At 31.1% G+C, this 18445-nt stretch overlaps 1 protein-coding gene across 4 annotated transcripts in view; it reads right to left on the bottom strand.

Moving 5' to 3' along the window:
* Positions 1-18445, bottom strand: part of LOC127734644 (uncharacterized) — an 80183-nt gene that overhangs the window by 13559 nt on the left and 48179 nt on the right. For 3 of the 4 annotated variants that reach the window (XM_052244631.1, XM_052244634.1, XM_052244632.1), the window contains 15 exons: positions 18113-18180; positions 17512-17612; positions 16094-16240; positions 15471-15560; positions 14086-14192; positions 13215-13299; positions 11720-11866; positions 10657-10821; positions 9971-10069; positions 9433-9527; positions 8355-8502; positions 5694-5711; positions 2623-2740; positions 1358-1450; positions 265-367 (listed from right to left, as the gene is read on the bottom strand). In XM_052244631.1, the coding sequence (XP_052100591.1) occupies positions 265-367; positions 1358-1450; positions 2623-2740; positions 5694-5711; positions 8355-8502; positions 9433-9527; positions 9971-10069; positions 10657-10821; positions 11720-11866; positions 13215-13299; positions 14086-14192; positions 15471-15560; positions 16094-16240; positions 17512-17612; positions 18113-18180 (1584 nt within the window). The remainder of the gene's footprint in view (positions 1-264; positions 368-1357; positions 1451-2622; positions 2741-5693; positions 5712-8354; positions 8503-9432; positions 9528-9970; positions 10070-10656; positions 10822-11719; positions 11867-13214; positions 13300-14085; positions 14193-15470; positions 15561-16093; positions 16241-17511; positions 17613-18112; positions 18181-18445) is intronic. The other variant, XM_052244633.1, reaches the window with a different exon arrangement.

Below are 18445 nucleotides of genomic sequence, written 5' to 3'. Positions count from 1 at the left end.
TGCGGTATATTCTAAATTTCACCTAAAATAATGATTAAAGATCTACACATTTTGTGAAAAGTTTCTGAAAAAGAAAATCCTGATAATATGCAGACCTATTGTAAATGTACAAAATGCATATTGTGAAAAATAAATAATTCTAAGCTTGAAAACTGTAAGAGCAGTAAGGAGAAAACCATGTACCCAATTTGTACAAGGATTAAAACATTATCTCCTAACTTCTAATTGCATGGATATAAATATTGACGTCAACTGTAAACTAACCATTTATAGTTTTCCTTCAATAATTTTTGTTTAACGTCTTCAGGGTGAATGACGTTTGATTTGTCCTTCGGTGCATCTAGTTCACAGTATGATATAAATATATCTGCAATACACAAAAATACTAATGCACTATATAATTAAACACAGATTAAACAATCACAAAGCTGGCCTCATTTAACAGTTTCCCAGATGAAATCTAAATCTAATATAATCATTAAAACTGTTAAAAAGTAAAATTTACTTTCAACGTTAACATATCATGATGTAGACAAAAAGACTGCATTTGACAGCTAGGATCTTAGCTGACAACCATATATCCTTTATGCATAAATCATTACATAACTGCAGGTTAAAAAAGTATTGGAGAACTGCAACTCTTAGCCTTAGTTACTAAAGCATGAAATTTTGGTAGAACATCCACTTGATGAATCTTTAAACAGCTTACTGATAATGAAATAAAACCTTTCCCCTATTTTAGGTGGTGTTTACTTAGCCATTTGAATTTTTGCAAAAGGAACTGTCCCATTGAATTAATACAATAGCTTTTGTTCTTTGAGAAGTTCATTCAATGGGAACTTAACTTACACACTGATTTGCATATGATTTGAAAGCCAATAAATTGAGACTTGTGACCTTCATTGTATTTCTCATTGTCAAAGATTTACATAAAAGTATAAGGCTGAACTTCAATCAGTTACTGAGTACTGGTTGTAACTGAAGATGAGAATACTCAATTTGATCCCTCTCAACTAAGTTGTGGTTAACTAAAAATTTCATGGACCAAATATTTAGTGTTTCCTCACAATCAGGTTATACAGAAACTCTTATTAATGAAAATACTATACTCATCTAAAATTTAATACTTCATTTAAAATAAAAATGCAATAGATAAAAGCCTGCAAAAAATAACCTGATTTCTCATGTCAGGCCATTTATAGCCGACTATATGGTTTGGGTTTTTCTCATTGTTGAAGGCTGTATGGTTGCCTTCAATTGCTTACATCCACTTCATTTGAACATTGGTGGATAGCAATACCACATCTCCTTATTTTTATAATCATGCAGTGCATAGAATAGTAAGCTTTAAGTGTACCTAGTGTCTTTCCTTGTTCAAACTCCATAAGATCATTAACAGCATGAGCTAAATGTATATCATAATCCTGCGTTGTATCTGGTGGCATAATAGCTAAAAAATATATATAGTAAAGTTTAAAATTTTTGTATAATCATGTAGAAATCAACTATAAAACAAGAAAAGTTTGAATGAATGTTTTTAAAAGTCTTCTTTTAATACACTTTTAAAAATACATTTGATATGCACAGTTTGACTGTTTACCTTTTTAAATGAATACATTCTACAGTTTTTTTTAAATATCAAATGCAACAAGAATGCACATGCTGTCATGCTAAGCATACCCCCATCCCGTAATACAAGTACAACAAACAGGAAGTAAATGTCTGAAAGATAACAAAAATGCTCAAGAGTTACTACTCATACTGCCAAGCTGCTGACCAAATATGAAATTATTCAGTAGAACTACAACAGGTGACACAAAATTCAAAGTTCATTAAACATATTTAAAAAAAAATTAAAGTAATCACAAATGGGAAGTAAGTGTCTGACATATCCGAAAATTGCTCATACATTACAACTGATCACTTTCAAGCTGCTGGCCACATATGAAGTCATTATGTTCATCATAACCTGAGAACAGAGTGTTGGAAATATTCATTGGATGAAGAGACAGACAGAAGGGCTGACAGACAAAGTAAATGCATAATAGCCCTCACTTCTAGAGTGGGGTATAATAATAATTTATTTCCTTTAAATTGAATTTCATTTTTTATAATGCTGAGAAATAATATATTTATTAAATCAATAATTCTCTTGAGAATGCCTTGAAACAAAATCAATGAATTTATAAATATATGAGCAAAATTTTAACACCAATCAATTGTCCTATTTAATCCATGACTGTTTAATGTCCAGTGGCAGTTATTACAAACATATTCAGTAGGGGAACATGTTAATGTGATATGAATATGAACCCCTTTTTTGTACTGAACCAACAAGCAAAGTAAGATTTTAATATGCTAGTTCACAAGGTAACAGTCTGCAGTTAAGACATGTCACCCTATCCAGGACATATTATTCTAACTCAGAGCCTACCCTTCTTTGCCCTTACTATGCAGCATGCTAATTGGACAGCAATTAACAATTTTCAACCAGTCCAGGGATTGAAACCACAAGCTCCCCCACTCATGACAAGCATGCTACATTGATAGCAATGAGGTAGTTCCTCTCTAATGGAGACACATTTGGAGTAATAAAAGAAATTGTTTAATTGTGGCACTTACATTGTAAATCTCCTACAGATATGGTATGGAAATATTTCAAACACTGTAGGAATGGAGCTTGTAAGTCCAAAGCTCTTCTTATCATAGAGGCTGTAAACATGTGGGGATCTCTCTTCATCTAAAAATATATATCTATAATTAGCATATGGAAATATACTGTTAGCATTATGATAATGCAGCTATTTTTCTATGGTTATAAATATGAAAGGATCTCTCTTCAATAAAAAAATAGATACAGTGATAAAAAGCCAGGAAGATACTGTATTTTTTACTCTGTAAGAATGGAGCATGCATATTCCTTTTACTCTGTAAGAATGGAGCATGTATATTTCTAACTATTCTAATCAAAGAGATGGTAAGTAAATCAATTCAGTAATTAATGAAAAAGCTCTACTTAAGCAGGAACAATGCTTCTTGATTCACATCTTCACATTCCCCTTCAACTTTTAAATACAATTATACACAGCAAATGCTGGAGATTTCATTGACTCAATGAAAATAATTCAACAAACTCTGATCAAACATTTAATGGTATAAACTAATTGCTCTATCTCCTTCACAATAAATTTCATTTTTTATGTTCTTATGACTTTTTTACATTGTTTTTATAATTTTAATCTGCTATTTCTAATTATTTGGTAAAGTTTGAAATAGATCAGTGAAGATATATTCTATTTAATCTGTAACATACTTATTACAATTTATTCAGATTAGAGAGACAGGCTACTGTATAACAAAAATATGTCCAATTCTTCAAAATTTTAATAAAACAAAGAATTTTGTCTGTAAAAACATTACAATCTTGAAAATGAATCATCTGTTTATATTTTCTACAAAATTTCTTCGAGATATTTTCCTTAAAAATCAATATCCTGTATGTGAAGGAGAGATTTTATTTTTAGTAAGTGATATACAAAAGTAAGCAGGGGTAGAAATAAGATTTCCCCTGCTTGTAGAAGGCGAGCAGTTCAACTTGCCCAATTGGCCTTTTAATTTCATTGATAATACTATCTTAAACTGGGGAATTTAATTTCATTGATTTATACTATTTCAAACTGGGGAAGTTAACTCCATTGAGGGCAAGTCAATTTAAAAAGGAACTTTCCCTCTTGACCATACAGATAAATCATCTTATTTCTACCCCTGGTATGAGAATTACAAGGTGATGATGACATATTCCTGGAGAAAACAAGGGTGTTTAAATTTAATTTTTACGTTTAAGAAAAGAAACATGAGGTTCCAAGGAGCCTGTGTCGCTCACCTGATATTTTTGTTTACAATTGATGCATGAAATAATGCAACCATTATACTTTTGCTTTAGTTTCAGAGATATAAGCCAAAAACTGCATTTTACCCCTATGTTCTATTTTTAGCCATGTCGGCCATGTTGGTTGGCAGGCAGGGTCATCAGACACATTTTTAAAACTAGATACCCTTATGATAATTGTGGTCAAGTTTGGTTGAATTGGTCTAATGTAGTTTCAGAGGAGAAGATATTTGTAAAAGATTACAAAAATTTAGGAAAAATTGTTAAAAATTGACTATTAAGGACAATAACTCCTTAAGGGGTCAATTGACAATTTTGGTCATGTTGACTTATTTGTAGATCTTGTTTTGCTCAACATTATTGTTGCTTACAGTTTTTCTTTATCTATAATAATATTCAAGATAATAACCAAAAACTGCAAAATTTCCTTCAAATTACTAATTCAGGGGCAACAACCCAACAAAGGGTTGTCTGATTTGTCTGAATATTTCAGGGCAGATAGATCTAAACCTGATGAACATTTTTACACCAGTCAGACTTACTCTAAATGCTTTAGTTTCAGAGATATAAGCCAAAACTGCATTTTACCCCTATGTTCTATTTTTAGCCATGGCGGCCATGTAGGTTGGCAGGTGGGGTCGTCGGACACATTTTTTAAACTAGATACCCCATTGATGATTATGGCCAAGTTTGGTTAAATTTGGTACAGTAGTTTCAGAGGAGAAGATTTTTGTAAAAGTTAACGGACGACGACGGATGATGGACGCCAAGTGATGAGAAAAGCTCACTTGGCCTTTCAGACCAGGTGAGCTAAAAACAACTGTTCTTATCAATTCAGTTATAAACAGAAAAGTCAAATTAAGCTGATTTAACCAGGAAAAAATTGCAGACTGAAATAATAGCTACTTTGTCCATTAAAGAGTTTCAGGGGTACAGATTTTCAGAGAAAAATTTATGATTGATAATAAATGGAAAACAGAGGACAAACAGACAGAAGAAGGATGCAATGTGATGGCAATTGCTCACATGCCCTTTGGTTCAGGTGAGCTAAAAATAAGAACTTGTTCTGAGCAATGATTAATAGATTGATTATTGCTTGTTAAGCACACAATGACAAATATATTTTATGAATATTCAGGATGATAACAAGTTAACATCAAATTAATTGCAAGATCTGAAAAATGAGTAGACTGTGAATTAAAATTAGTTGAAACAAAGAGCCTATTAGATAGAGTCAGAATATGTGCCTTATAACAGTCAGTTTTACAATCCTCTTAGGTTCTTCTGTACCAAGTCAGGAATATGACTGTTGTTATCCATTCGTTTGATGTGTTTGAGCTTTTGATTTTGCCATTTGATAAGGGACTTTCCTTTTTGAATTTTCCTTGGAGTTCAGAATTTTTATGATTTTACCTTTTGTATAAAGTGACTACAGTATTTTACCAACAAGGGGCTTGAGTTCAATATCCCTTTTCAGACCAGATGTAACTACAACTGTGTATATGTACTTCCTATGCATCTAAATGGATGCATCCCCCTCCCCAACATAGGATTTACTGAAATTCAGACATTCAGAAGGACATATTTTTGTACTGCTACCCTTTGAGTAATCTGACAGACAAATGTGTGCATATACAGGAATAATTCACCAATTACGTAGAAGAGGGGGCATCAAAATAGTGAATAGACAAAGATGAGAATTTATAGAGTGAAACTGAATGAGAAATCTTATTCATTGATGTGAAAAAAAAGAAACAGAAATTGAAAAAACAAACTACAAAATGTGTGAGGTGCAGTAACTTACACCAAAATTCGCTGAAGACTGAAATATACAAATATAGTTCAAAATATCAACTTTCATGTTCTTTGGAAGATAATATTGCCTAAGTATCTGATGAATCTTAAAATTATAATCATGATTTCTGCTTAAGCATAACTAGTTTAATATTTATTCTTCTGAAAACTTATAAAATATGTTCAGTTTATTTATGTTTTTTTTAATGAAAACTTTTGCATACAATAAAGGTACTGTGTGTCCAAGTAACCTCAAAACATGGTTTTTGATGAAAAGTAACATCAAAGGTCCGAGTACACAGTTATTTCGTAGTGCATTTCTTTTAGACAATAAATGAAAATAAAAAAAATCCCACCTGCGCTTTCTCAATAATATTTTTACAGTGTGTTGTACTACTTTTGGGACAAATTATATCAAAATTATAGAAAACTTCATCGGCTCTAACTCAAAATATGGACAATTCTATGTTAAGGGGGTCTTGAAATCTTTTGACAGCTTCCGAAGTGCTAATTGTTAACCTTTTTCAGCTGGACCAAATCACTACTTTACTTTACAATTCATGACCCAAATTTTTTTACAGTGTAATTTCATCCCCCTACTTGCTATTTGAGGCATAAAACATGAAGGAATACATTTGGAAGGGGTACTAAAAAAATTGGCAAGCAACACACTGTCCACACTAGGGACTTTATTCGTGGACAACGAAAATCAAAGGACGATAACTGTGTACTCGGACCTAATAGGATAGAAAAATTTGACCAATCTTAATAAAACTTGGTATGACTAAAGCTTAATAAATTATGAGACTGCTGACAAAGTTTCATGGCAATAGGATATATATTATAGACAATATGATAAATTCTATATTCAACTTCGCGTGTTAAATTTTGACGTTTAAATTGAAAAATTTCAACTATCAACATTTGGGGCTTTAAAAATTAAAATATTGTAAAAAATTACATTTTAAAGGGCTTTATATATGACATATTATATATTTAAAGCAATAGAATACTCATTTGATTTATCAGACTTATCACAATTATTTAAAAGTCAAATTTATATGAGCCTGTGCCAAAAAATGGAGGTTTTCCAATGAAGGGGGGCCTTACATGAAGATGTATTATTTTCCAGCAATTTTAAATTTGTGGAGTTTTTTGGTTATAAATAATCCTTACATATGTATTAAATGTACTTTAAATGGAAAGAAAAATTACAAATAGCATACCATATTAGTATAAAAGGGTCTTAAGCCAAGTAAGACTGAAAATAATTTAGGGTCAATTTAGGCCGTAGCACATATTTACATTTAAAAATGCATACTGAAGCTATAGGAAATAAAAATTTGTGTCTTTTTTATAATTTCTATACTCAGGTTACATGATACAATAAATCTGAGCATAAAGGGACCCTTGCATTCTACTTTTTTTGCAGACAGTATGGTCTGATACAAAGATTTTTCACTTTTTAGTGAAAAACTCGCATGCAATTTTAGCCTCAGCAGGCTTATATTTGAACCACTTGCTATTTAACATAAGAAAAGAAAGATACTATGTGAAATGAAACAGGTACAAAAGACATTGTGAAGTGCTTTAATACAAATTTAGTGAAATCTTTATTATGGACTTCAACTTTTATGTACCTAGGTCCTCACATTTAACTTGATCCAAACAGGCCGTTACACGAGGGTCATTTATACAACACATTTTGCACATATTGTCTGAGATAATCTTATTTTCTGTAGATTCAGAGTTCACAAATGAGTAATACAACTGGGTTAAAGCATAGAAACACAAATATTGACACAGGAAAACCTGTCACATAGAAAGTCAGAATGCCACTTATGCATCAAAATTGAAAAAGCTTTGAAATGCTTATTTTGACCATATAATGCCAAAATGGGTAATTTTTGCAGAATTTCTATCAAATAAAAGTTTAAATCCTTTAGTTTCATGCTATCTGACAAATTGACACCATTAAATCATTCAGGGAAGTTGCCAAAGTACAGATTCTATATTTACTGATTTCGCCTCTTAGGTCCGAGTACACAGTTATTTCGTAGTGCATTTCTTTTAGACAATAAATGAAAATAAAAAAAATCCCACCTGCGCTTTCTCAATAATATTTTTACAGTGTGTTGTACTACTTTTGGGACAAATTATATCAAAATTATAGAAAACTTCATCGGCTCTAACTCAAAATATGGACAATTCTATGTTAAGGGGGTCTTGAAATCTTTTGACAGCTTCCGAAGTGCTAATTGTTAACCTTTTTCAGCTGGACCAAATCACTACTTTACTTTACAATTCATGACCCAAATTTTTTTACAGTGTAATTTCATCCCCCTACTTGCTATTTGAGGCATAAAACATGAAGGAATACATTTGGAAGGGGTACTAAAAAAAATTGGCAAGCAACACACTGTCCACACTAGGGACTTTATTCGTGGACAACGAAAATCAAAGGACGATAACTGTGTACTCGGACCTAAGAGGCACAATGTTTTCTCCTGTTTTACTCCAAAAACAATGTTTCTGTGATCATTGGATACAGAATTACTTAAACTGTTGCCTTTTATTATGTATGTTGGCAATTATCTAAAGTAAAACATACTTTGTTTTACTTCTTTAGAATAGCAAAAGAAAACACATTTTTTTTTAACTTCAAACTTACACGATTATTGCAGTCTGGACACGGTACGCTGAAGTCATACCGCACACCATGGAATGACTCATTAATTAATGCTTCAAACACTTCATGAACCAAAAATAAAATATTCTCAGGACGTGGTCCCTGTACTTTCACAACCATTTCTGTGTCCCTGAAAAAATATTTTCATTTGTTAATGTCATTCTAGCAGTGCTTATCAAATTTTCTTAAAAAATAAACAAAATAGGAACTTTAAAATTTAGAGTTATAATCAATATGTTTTCTGCAGTACTGTTGAAGCAATGATTTCATGTTACACTGATAATTTTTGCAATTAACATCTTCATATTATTATTGCTTGTAATTTTTTGAAATAATACCCAAAAAACTGAAATTTGCTAAAAATTGACATTTCAGGGGCCGTAACTCCAAAATGATTTTTTGTTACATTTGTAGGGTCGATAGATTTTATTCTGCCAAAAATTTTTGCAGTTTATATGTTTCGTCTAGTTACTACAGTATTTGAGATAAGAACCAAAAACAAAATTTTTACAAAAGAGTGATATTTCACTGGCCACAACTCCAAAACCAGTTGTTCGAGTTTTCTTAAATGCACAGGGGGTAGATGGATCTTTTTTTATATTAAAATTTTTCATCTTTTGCCTATAGTTTTGATCAAATAGCCAAGAATGACGAATTTGATAAAAATAAACATTTCAGGGGCAGTAACTCCAACATTTTCTGAAATTTCTAAGCAAAGATATCTGCTCATTTAACCTTATGTCAGCTTTGCTCTTACTGCTTCTTTCTTTGAGAAATAAGGCATAAACTGCATCTTTACCCCTTTTTTTATTTTTCATAGCAGTGGTAATGATTGTTATCAAATCAAAAGCTCAGTATACTTCATCAATTAAGGTACATTCAAACAGTTTGATTCAAATCTGTTCTGTATTGTCTGACACCAAGTGATGGTACTAGTTTATATAGAACTTAGTTACAGGAGATATCAAATTTCATTATCAGTCAAGAGATAAGTGTAAAGTGTATTACTTTCAAATCAAGGAGAAACTGCATGTGAATTAATATTATTTCAAAAACTTACTTATTTTGGTGGAGTAGAGCAATATGTTCATTCTTTCTGAGAAAAGATCCTCTCTTCCAAATAATAGCACTGTCTGAAAACTCTTGTAATCTAACCTAAAATCAACAAATGCTTCATGTGTTTATTAAGAAATCAATGTTGATTACAAATTACTTGTACAAAAATAAACATTTAATTGTTGATTATTTTATTGAATGATGGTTACTTAATTTCCAGTGATTATAAAGGGTTGATGAAAACATTAAATCATTTGTGAACAAAACTGTATTTCAAGCATTTATTGCACAGAAAACACTGCTAGTAATAATGTTATCAAGAAATAATATCCAAATTTGTAACATTTTTTTTTTATAATATCTGTCCTTTTTGCATTGTAAAATGTTGTTTGCAGCAGTCAGTGTTATCAAATCTTTTCTTGAGATTATTCTATTGGGTTTAAACTACAATAAAATATTTAATAAGACCCCCAAAAGATTAAGATATCAGCTTGACTATTCAGAGATATTTGATAGTGACAACACATTTAATGTATATTTACCTGAGCTCTGTTGAAAAGACCTGCAGGAAGGTATTCAAAGTGATACACCATCTTTGTTTCTTTGTAGTCTGAATCCTTCTTGATCTCAGGCCATGGAATCTACAGAGACACAAAGTACAGAAATTATAAAAATTATAAAAATATGGATAACAAAAACTATTTAGCTACAAAGCTGAAGAAGACATAAGTATTCTTAAACCTTTCTATCTGAAAATTGAAAATAATAAAGAAAATGAAATTCTTTAGTACTTAAATTAGGAACTGTGGATTCATTATTATTCATTGGATACCAATTTTCGTGGGTTTCATGGTTTCATATGAACCACTAATTCAAATGTTCAACGAATCACAAATTTTCTATAGGCTTTGTATGCAGAAATTGGCAAAATCAAATATCCACAAAAATGCAAGTTTTCCTCAATCCACGAAAATTGGTACCCACGAAAATAAATGAATCCACAGTAAGTATAGCTTAGTCTAATATTTAATTTTCAAAGCAGTAAGTTTTTGTCAATAAAATTTCCATTCTACTTGTGTAATATCCTGAATGATAAAATTAAGGTTGTCAAGACAATTTCTATCCTTAACCATTAACAATTGTCTAATTGATTTTTATTATAATCAGGTAATTTGACTGTTACAATATATAACTTTTCCAGTAGTTACTAAAGTATGTGACTACATACCTCAGGCTTTTTCTCCGGCAGAAGACAGGGTACCAAGTTTACTTTTTCATTGGACAGTTTAAAGGTCAGGTCATACTCCTCAGTAAGCTGTAGTAACCAGAAGTGAATGTTAGATGGATATTCTTTCCACACTTTTCCTATGTCTTCATGTTTCAGCTTTCCCTCCTGAAGTGTAAATGTTACTTATATTCAATAGCCTACTCTAAAAACCTCAGGTCTATCTTATCACAAAATGAGCTGAAAAAATCAAGTTGCTTGAAGGTAGTATTTGGGTTAAGTGATAGACACAAAAGTAACAACATCTCATCAGTACCTGAAAAAACTAACCGTTAACTAAAGTAAATTTCATTTGGAAGAGCGATGCTTGTGAAGAAAATTTTTACGATAATTTTTAATGAAAACTAAGTGTTCCATGACATGGCATCTTTGTTGCATGTTTGGTCATATTTAGAACACTCAAAAGGTATTCATGAAAGACATACCCATCCTGATATGGATTGCAGTGATAACGCAATTTTATCTATACAATTACACTACAGTTTGATGTCAAATAGTTAACCAATGGCAATCACCCTCTTTAGACTTTCTAACAAAAAATTCAAAATTTGTGTACAAGTCAATCACTAGAAAAACCTTTACATAATTGTAGCTCTGAGAGAAAGGTTTTTCATATTCTCTCTACTTGGTATAATGTGAAATAGATTCCTGGTCACTGCCTCATGATGATCCTTCTTCTAAATTTGTTAAAAAAAATTCTCCCAAAGAGGAAACTAACTGTTAATTTTTTTTTACTAAATCTTATCAAAATGCTTCTTTAATCTAATAAAACACAAAAATGTGTTGTGCTTGTAAATGATCATATAATATGTATTAAATCACCATGTGGTTAGTAACTACTGCAAATGAGTCTGTTGAGATATAGCCTGTGCACCATATTTTCTATTTGAATTTTTGGCTACCTAAATAAATGACTTTTTATTTGACATATTTCCAGCAATCACTACCAAAATCTATCAAGGAATAATCATATGGTCATCAGATGCAGATATGTATATATGATTACCTGAATAGGTGATTCTTTCACTGATACCACTTTGGCCATCACATCAACGATCCACTGTGGGTTTATAACCACTTTTGATTTTAGAACTTCATTAGAGAAATGTTGTACTGATCCAAGATCATGGAGAAATTGAACTGCCTGAGCAACCTAGAAGTGAAATTATTCCTAAGTTCATACAAGAACCCAATCAAGACAACTCTGTTTTGTCTTTGCTATTCAGAATCAAAGAAAATTAGTAAGATTATTTTATTAAATTGCAAAATATCATTCTGTAAAGATACTACAAATTAGATGACAATGATCAATGACGCATTGTATAATACAGCCACAAGCTCCTTAAAAAAATTCAACTTGGCAAATAACTTTTTTTCTTATATATATTCATATGATGAAGACATAATCTTTCAATCAGTTTAATTGAGGTCTGGAGCTGGCATGTTAGTAACTGCTAGTAGTCCTTTGTTAATTTATGTATCATTGTCATTTTGCTTAGTTTCTTTTGTTACCTATTCTGACATCGGACTCAGACTTCTTTTAAACTGAGTTTTACTGTGCGTTTTGCCTGGTTTGCTTTTTCTACATTGGCTAGAGGTATGGGGGAGTTGAGATCTCACTAAACATGTTAAACCCCGCCTCATTTTTGCGCCTGTCCCGTCAGAAGCCTCTGGCCTTTGTTAGTCTTGTATGATTTTTAATTCTAGTTCATTTATATGTTTTGGAGTTAAGTATGACGTCCATTTTCACTGAACTAGTACCGGTACACATTTTTGTTTAGGGGCCAGCTGAAGTCCGCCTCCGGGTGTGTGATTTTCTCGCTGTGTTGAAGACCCATTGGTGGCCTTTGGCTGTTTTTTGCTCTTTGGTCGGGTTGTTGTCTCTTTGACACATTCCCCATTTCCATTCTCAATTTTATAGTGTTTATAATTGATTATTTGTAAAATTGAATGATGCATACAATTGTAGTAATCCACACTGCAAGCTAATATAATACCTTCCTATTATTTCAAATGAGAGGTAACAGTAGTTTACCAATGTTCCTAACTCATTTTTTAATTTGTAATGTACCAACAAAGAGAGAAAAACAAACATGAAAATGAACTCCATATAGAGGGAGACCTGGTGCATAGACATGGTAGGCAACTCCTGCTATACACGCATCATCTGCCATAAAAAGTTCAAGCATGCAAGTTGTTGCACATCTTATTGAATGACCTCACATCTGGTTGAAAAAAGTATTTTGCCTAATGTAGTAAAAATCATTCTTAACAAAAACAATTGACAGGGTTTTTAAACCAAGATTGGTAAGAAGAGTCATTACAATAAAATTATTTGTTTCTTTCAATAGACCAGCTCACATTTTTATGACAGTTCTTGCATCAATCTAAAATGAAAACAATAAAATTTACACTTATTTTCCCCTGAACCAATAAATTGCAATGCTTTATATTTTAACTTTCCATATCACTATAGTCAAAGCAGCTACATCCATATTTACCTCTTCTTTCTCCACAATACCAGAAATGTTAGCCATTCTCTCTACTTCACCATACTCAACCAAATTCACATCTTCTTGTCTTTTCCTACAGGTGATCAAAATTTTAAGAAGAAAAATTTATATTCTACTTAAAAGAAGGCAAAATATTTTCGATCCTTGCTGAAAATAAATATATACTTAAATTAAAGCATTTTATTTCGTTCATTTTCTTATCATAATTGCCTTCAAACAATTATCATATGTTAATGATCCTTTCATTAACTTTATAGGTTGTGTGTTTAAATCCCACACATAGCAGGTGCATTCAACTCCAATCTTAATTGAATACGATTGCCAGTTTTCCTACCAAAGGATACACTTCTGTGTACACTATCTGGCCAATAGTTCTGAAAGTGGTGAAAATCACAAAACTATTGCAACCAATCAATCTTAACTTAAATTCAGTTTAACTACCTCATCCCCCCAAAAAAATTGAAGGGTTTTGCTCATTGTTGAAGGCCGTACAGTGACCTATAGTTGTTAACTTCTATGTCATTTGGTCTCTAGTGGAGACTTGTCTCATTGGCAATCATACCACATCTTCTTATTTTATATTTTATATTGAATTATTACTTTTTTACTTCAACTTACTTTCTTCACAAGGAAGGTTGACAATTTTATAACCAATAACTTCCAGAAAAAAAGAAAATACTTCATTGAAAAATTTGTTACACAGAAATATTTAAGGATGGCATATATATTAAGGACACCAGTGTGTCTGCCTGGGAATGTGGTCTCGTTAAATAAAATTGTGATTAAAAAGTACAAAAATAAAAAGGTAAATGAATAGGATAATTTTTGTATGCCAAGGGTAACAACATAATTAGTTTACCTTAAAATAATATTTTCCATATCCAGATAGGCTGCAGGAATCTTTTCTCCCATGTAGTCTTGTTTCAAGGTCACCTTCAGAAGAGTAGACTTTAATTCTTCTATTCCCTGTAATAGTATCAAATTTGTTTATATAAAATGCAGTTTAAGATATGTGGAAAAGTTAGGTTTTAATAATTAATCAAAGAATATTTTGATTAATAATCATTGAGATTTTCAAAGACCATTCAATAAATTGGGTTTCCATTATTTTAACAATGATTATAATAAAAATGTTCAACAATAGTTTTTATGATTTATTTTTATCAAACAGGCTTTTAAATATTGTTGCATTTTTCAGCTTACATAGTTTTGTGAAGTGGTCAGGAATATTTTAATATACTAAAATAATGTTACCATATGTTCAACAACTAGAAAGGCAAACAAAACTTCTGCAGGTTCAAAATTACGATCGTTTTTGGAATTAGTGAAAAATGAAGTCATTCTATGATACTTTTTCAAAGATCTTGTAAGTTGTAAATGTCTTTCGCCCTCTTGTCTGTCAACATTGTTTCTCCCCCTATGTTTTAGGGAGAAAGATGATCAATCCATAAATTAAACAGATAACAACTTATCCCCTTTATCACTTTTGCTTTAGAAGTAATGTTAATTTAGGAAACAGAGCGCAGGCGTCGACAAAAAAAAATCTTTTAGCATAACCTTTGTTATGGCGTTTTACATATCTGACACAAATATTTAGTTTGTCGACGCCTGCGCTCTATGTTTCCTAGGCATTAATTTGGTTGAAATCAGTACGATTTTGTCACATTTTTCAAAAATCTCTGTTTTTGACCTATTTTAGATGTAAACATCAACGCTTCAGAATATAACTTTGACAAAAATACTTCTATTTTACTTCCTCACATGTCTTTTCATCAACTTAAAACATTTTTTATCCTGAAACATTGAACTTAATAATAGGGGCCAAATATGGCCCTTACCTACTCTTTTAGGAAGGACACCATTTTTTTGAAAACAAGAAACAAACAATTGTTGACTTTATTCTCAAAACTTTGAGATTGTATTGCTATTTAGCAGACAGGAGATAAAGTATTGAATCCATGAGATTCAATGATAATCTAAGAGACTTAATACGTTTGAAATGTATTCTTGAAGCTATTCAACGATAAACCTAAAAAAAAAAGTGTGTTCAAAATAAGATGTAGGTTTATTCAGGGAAATAAATGGAAATTATTATTCCCTATATTTTCACTAAAAAGCCCTACTAGCTTTTGTTTGAGAGTACAGAAATTTAACAAGTTCAATTGATTGCTTCAATTCGGTATTCCATACTGAAACCTGCTTTTTATAAGATTTGGTCAAAGTGTAGTAAATTGTTTGACCTACCTGTCCAGTGAATGAACTGACAAAAAAGAACCCCTCAATCTGTGGATAGGTAGCCATCATTTCTTCCATAGGTATTTCTGCTTTTGGAACCTGTGTCAAGCAAAACATTTTTTAACTTACTTTATATTTTTTCTTAATAACACTGATATCAATTATGCTGAAAAAAGACCATCAAATACAGAAAAGAAAATATTGTTGTTCAAATTTACATATTTGGTTAAAATTTATCTTACATACAATTATGCCTAGTATTCTTTTTAAATATGGAAACATTAATCTATAATAAAATGTTTTTATTTATTGCTATTCAGTTAGTTGCTGTATAATAAGTAGAAATAACAAATTTTACTTTGTCAGTGTCATAGATATGTCAAACATGGGTGATTCAAACAAACAAAATATGAAAGTGGGCAATTAAATACTGCATATCTGTTTGATAATATTATTATTATCAATCTTTTACATGTCACCAGTTGCAAATTCAATACATTCAGTAAACAATATACATGATGCAAATTAATATCTATATTGCATATGGTTAATGTTGAAATATTTATGACTTGGTGCCAAGGGCATTGCTGGACTTCAGTCACTAAGTTCAGTCTCAGATCCTAAATAAATACCTGGTCCATGTGTGTTCCGACTATAAAGATTGGTGCCTTGCTGGCATGGACACTGATAGAACTGAGCCAGAAATTGAGCCCTGCATGTTCTTGTCCAAGTCTTACATTCCACAGCAATAAGTACACAGCTCTGTCTGACAGGAAAAACTGAAAAGAAATAAAAAAAAATTATTCATTATAAGATCATTTCCTTACTCTGTTTGCCAAGTGTTTCTTCTGTATTTAATAAAAGCTGTCTTGAATGTAATATAATTTTGTAAAGAAAAAGGAAATCACAGTTCAAAATATTATCCTTTCAATTTCTTTTTTTTTTTTTAATTATGGAGAAAATGCATACATTTGCCAAATGTTTTAATCTAATAGTAGATAAAAAGGGACAATTTATGGATAAGGCTGATCTGAAATTTAACAATTATCATTTGTTGACCTTGCTGATTTGAAATGAAACAAGAAGTTGTATGATACTTCTTAAAAAGTATATCCCGACTGTTTAATAGACATTAAAGAAAAATTCCATGCTCAGTCAGTGGGTATGATAAAAGTTTCTTCAAACAGGAAGTAACAACCCCACCGATCTGCAGGTAACTTTCAAGAACAACTCAAAATGATAAAATTTAAAATAGATGAGTAATATGTAATGAAATTTCCATGCTCAAGTGGTATATAAAGGATTCACTTGATTGGTAAAATGAAGTTTCAAAGTTTTGTCAACCAGGAATGAATACCGAGATGATCTAAAAATTAAACTCTACATTACAAAGTTCCTAACATATATCAATTCCTAGCATATATCAAATCAATATTAGCCTAGAAGCTGAGTAATATATAAGGAAAACAAGTGAAGCTGTGAGCTACTGCTCATTAATGATACCCCCGCCCTGCTGAAAGTATAAGGTAAATAGGAAGTTGTTGAGTGATGAATCTTAAAATGTATCACACAGTATAGCTGACTCAAAAATCCCAGAAACCAAATTTCAGAAATCCTTGTAATGTAGTTCCTAAGAAAGATGCAACGAAAAATATTCATGGGACGGACGGACGGACAGACGGAGGTAAAACAGTATACCCCCACTTTTTTAAAGCGGGGGTATAATAAAGCGGGTGTATAAAAAACAGTATACCCCCACTTTTTTAAAGCGGGGGTATAATAATTATTATAAGAAAAATATGTATCAATCCATATTACAAAAAAGCTGATGTAATAAGTAAAGATAATTACAGAGAGACAAGATGATTATAATATATCACTACTCTGTGACTGGGGTTAAAATTGTTTGAATCTTCATGGAAATAACATAAACTTTACTCCAAAACTCATATTTGCAATGTAAAACCACAAACACAACAATTATGTATAAATACCCTCATCACTGTACAAGACCACAATTGATTAAATAATTGAAATAAACATTTCATACCTGATGGGTATTGTAGTAAACTGTCTGTCCAGCAAAGTCCCACACACTGTATTGTACTTTTTCTCCATCATGGTTAACAGTCCATGTACAAATATCAATACCTAAAGTATCAAAATAAAAAATACTTACTAGTTACTGAATACATAGTTTTGTTGGATTTATATGACTATATCATATTTTTATGAAGTGTGAAATCACTTCCCTCTTAAACTATGCTATGCTTTTATAACCCTGTTAAAGTTCAAAATGAGCCTACATTCAATTATTTTCTGTAATTATACATTCTAAATTTGAAAACTAATAGTTCTAAAGTCAATGAAAGGACATTATAATATTTTTTTGAGAAAATGTGTATTCCTTTGATTTGACATTGGCATAGAGGAATATGCAAATTTCAAATATCTAAGTTGAGGCAAAATGTACTTTTGTTTACTTCTTTGATATTTGGTCTTCAGTGGATAGTTCTCTCATTGGAAATTGTACCACATCTTCTTATTTCTATATTTGAAATAATATTTTTTTTTATAATTTTTTCATGTGTTAAAAAGCACTTATCTTTGTGTTTGTTTACCTAATCAGCATATGCAAACAATACACCTACCATCAGTTATAGCCTGTGCTCCTGTCAGACTTGTCTGGAACTCATTTGTCATCAATGCTTTAGCCAAACTGAAATGTATACATTATGTAAAACTTTCAATTTCAACATGGGAGATACTTGTGTTAGGAAATTCAAATTTTAGACAAAAAGTTATAGAAATATCATTCAAAATCTGATAACCACCATAATCAATTTTTCGAAATTACTTTTGGGTACATAATATGTTCACATGGAATATCACTTATACAAAATTAAAGACATTCCACATGTGATGAAATAGTTGAAATTTGGAACTGCCACTAACCCTGTTATACAATTTCTTACAATAAATAG

This window comes from Mytilus californianus, unplaced genomic scaffold, assembly GCF_021869535.1.
Source record: "Mytilus californianus isolate M0D057914Y unplaced genomic scaffold, xbMytCali1.0.p SCAF_3, whole genome shotgun sequence".
Taxonomy (NCBI): domain Eukaryota; kingdom Metazoa; phylum Mollusca; class Bivalvia; order Mytilida; family Mytilidae; genus Mytilus; species Mytilus californianus.
Note: the sequence above shows the minus strand (reverse complement) of the source record. Positions and strands in the feature narration are given on the sequence as shown.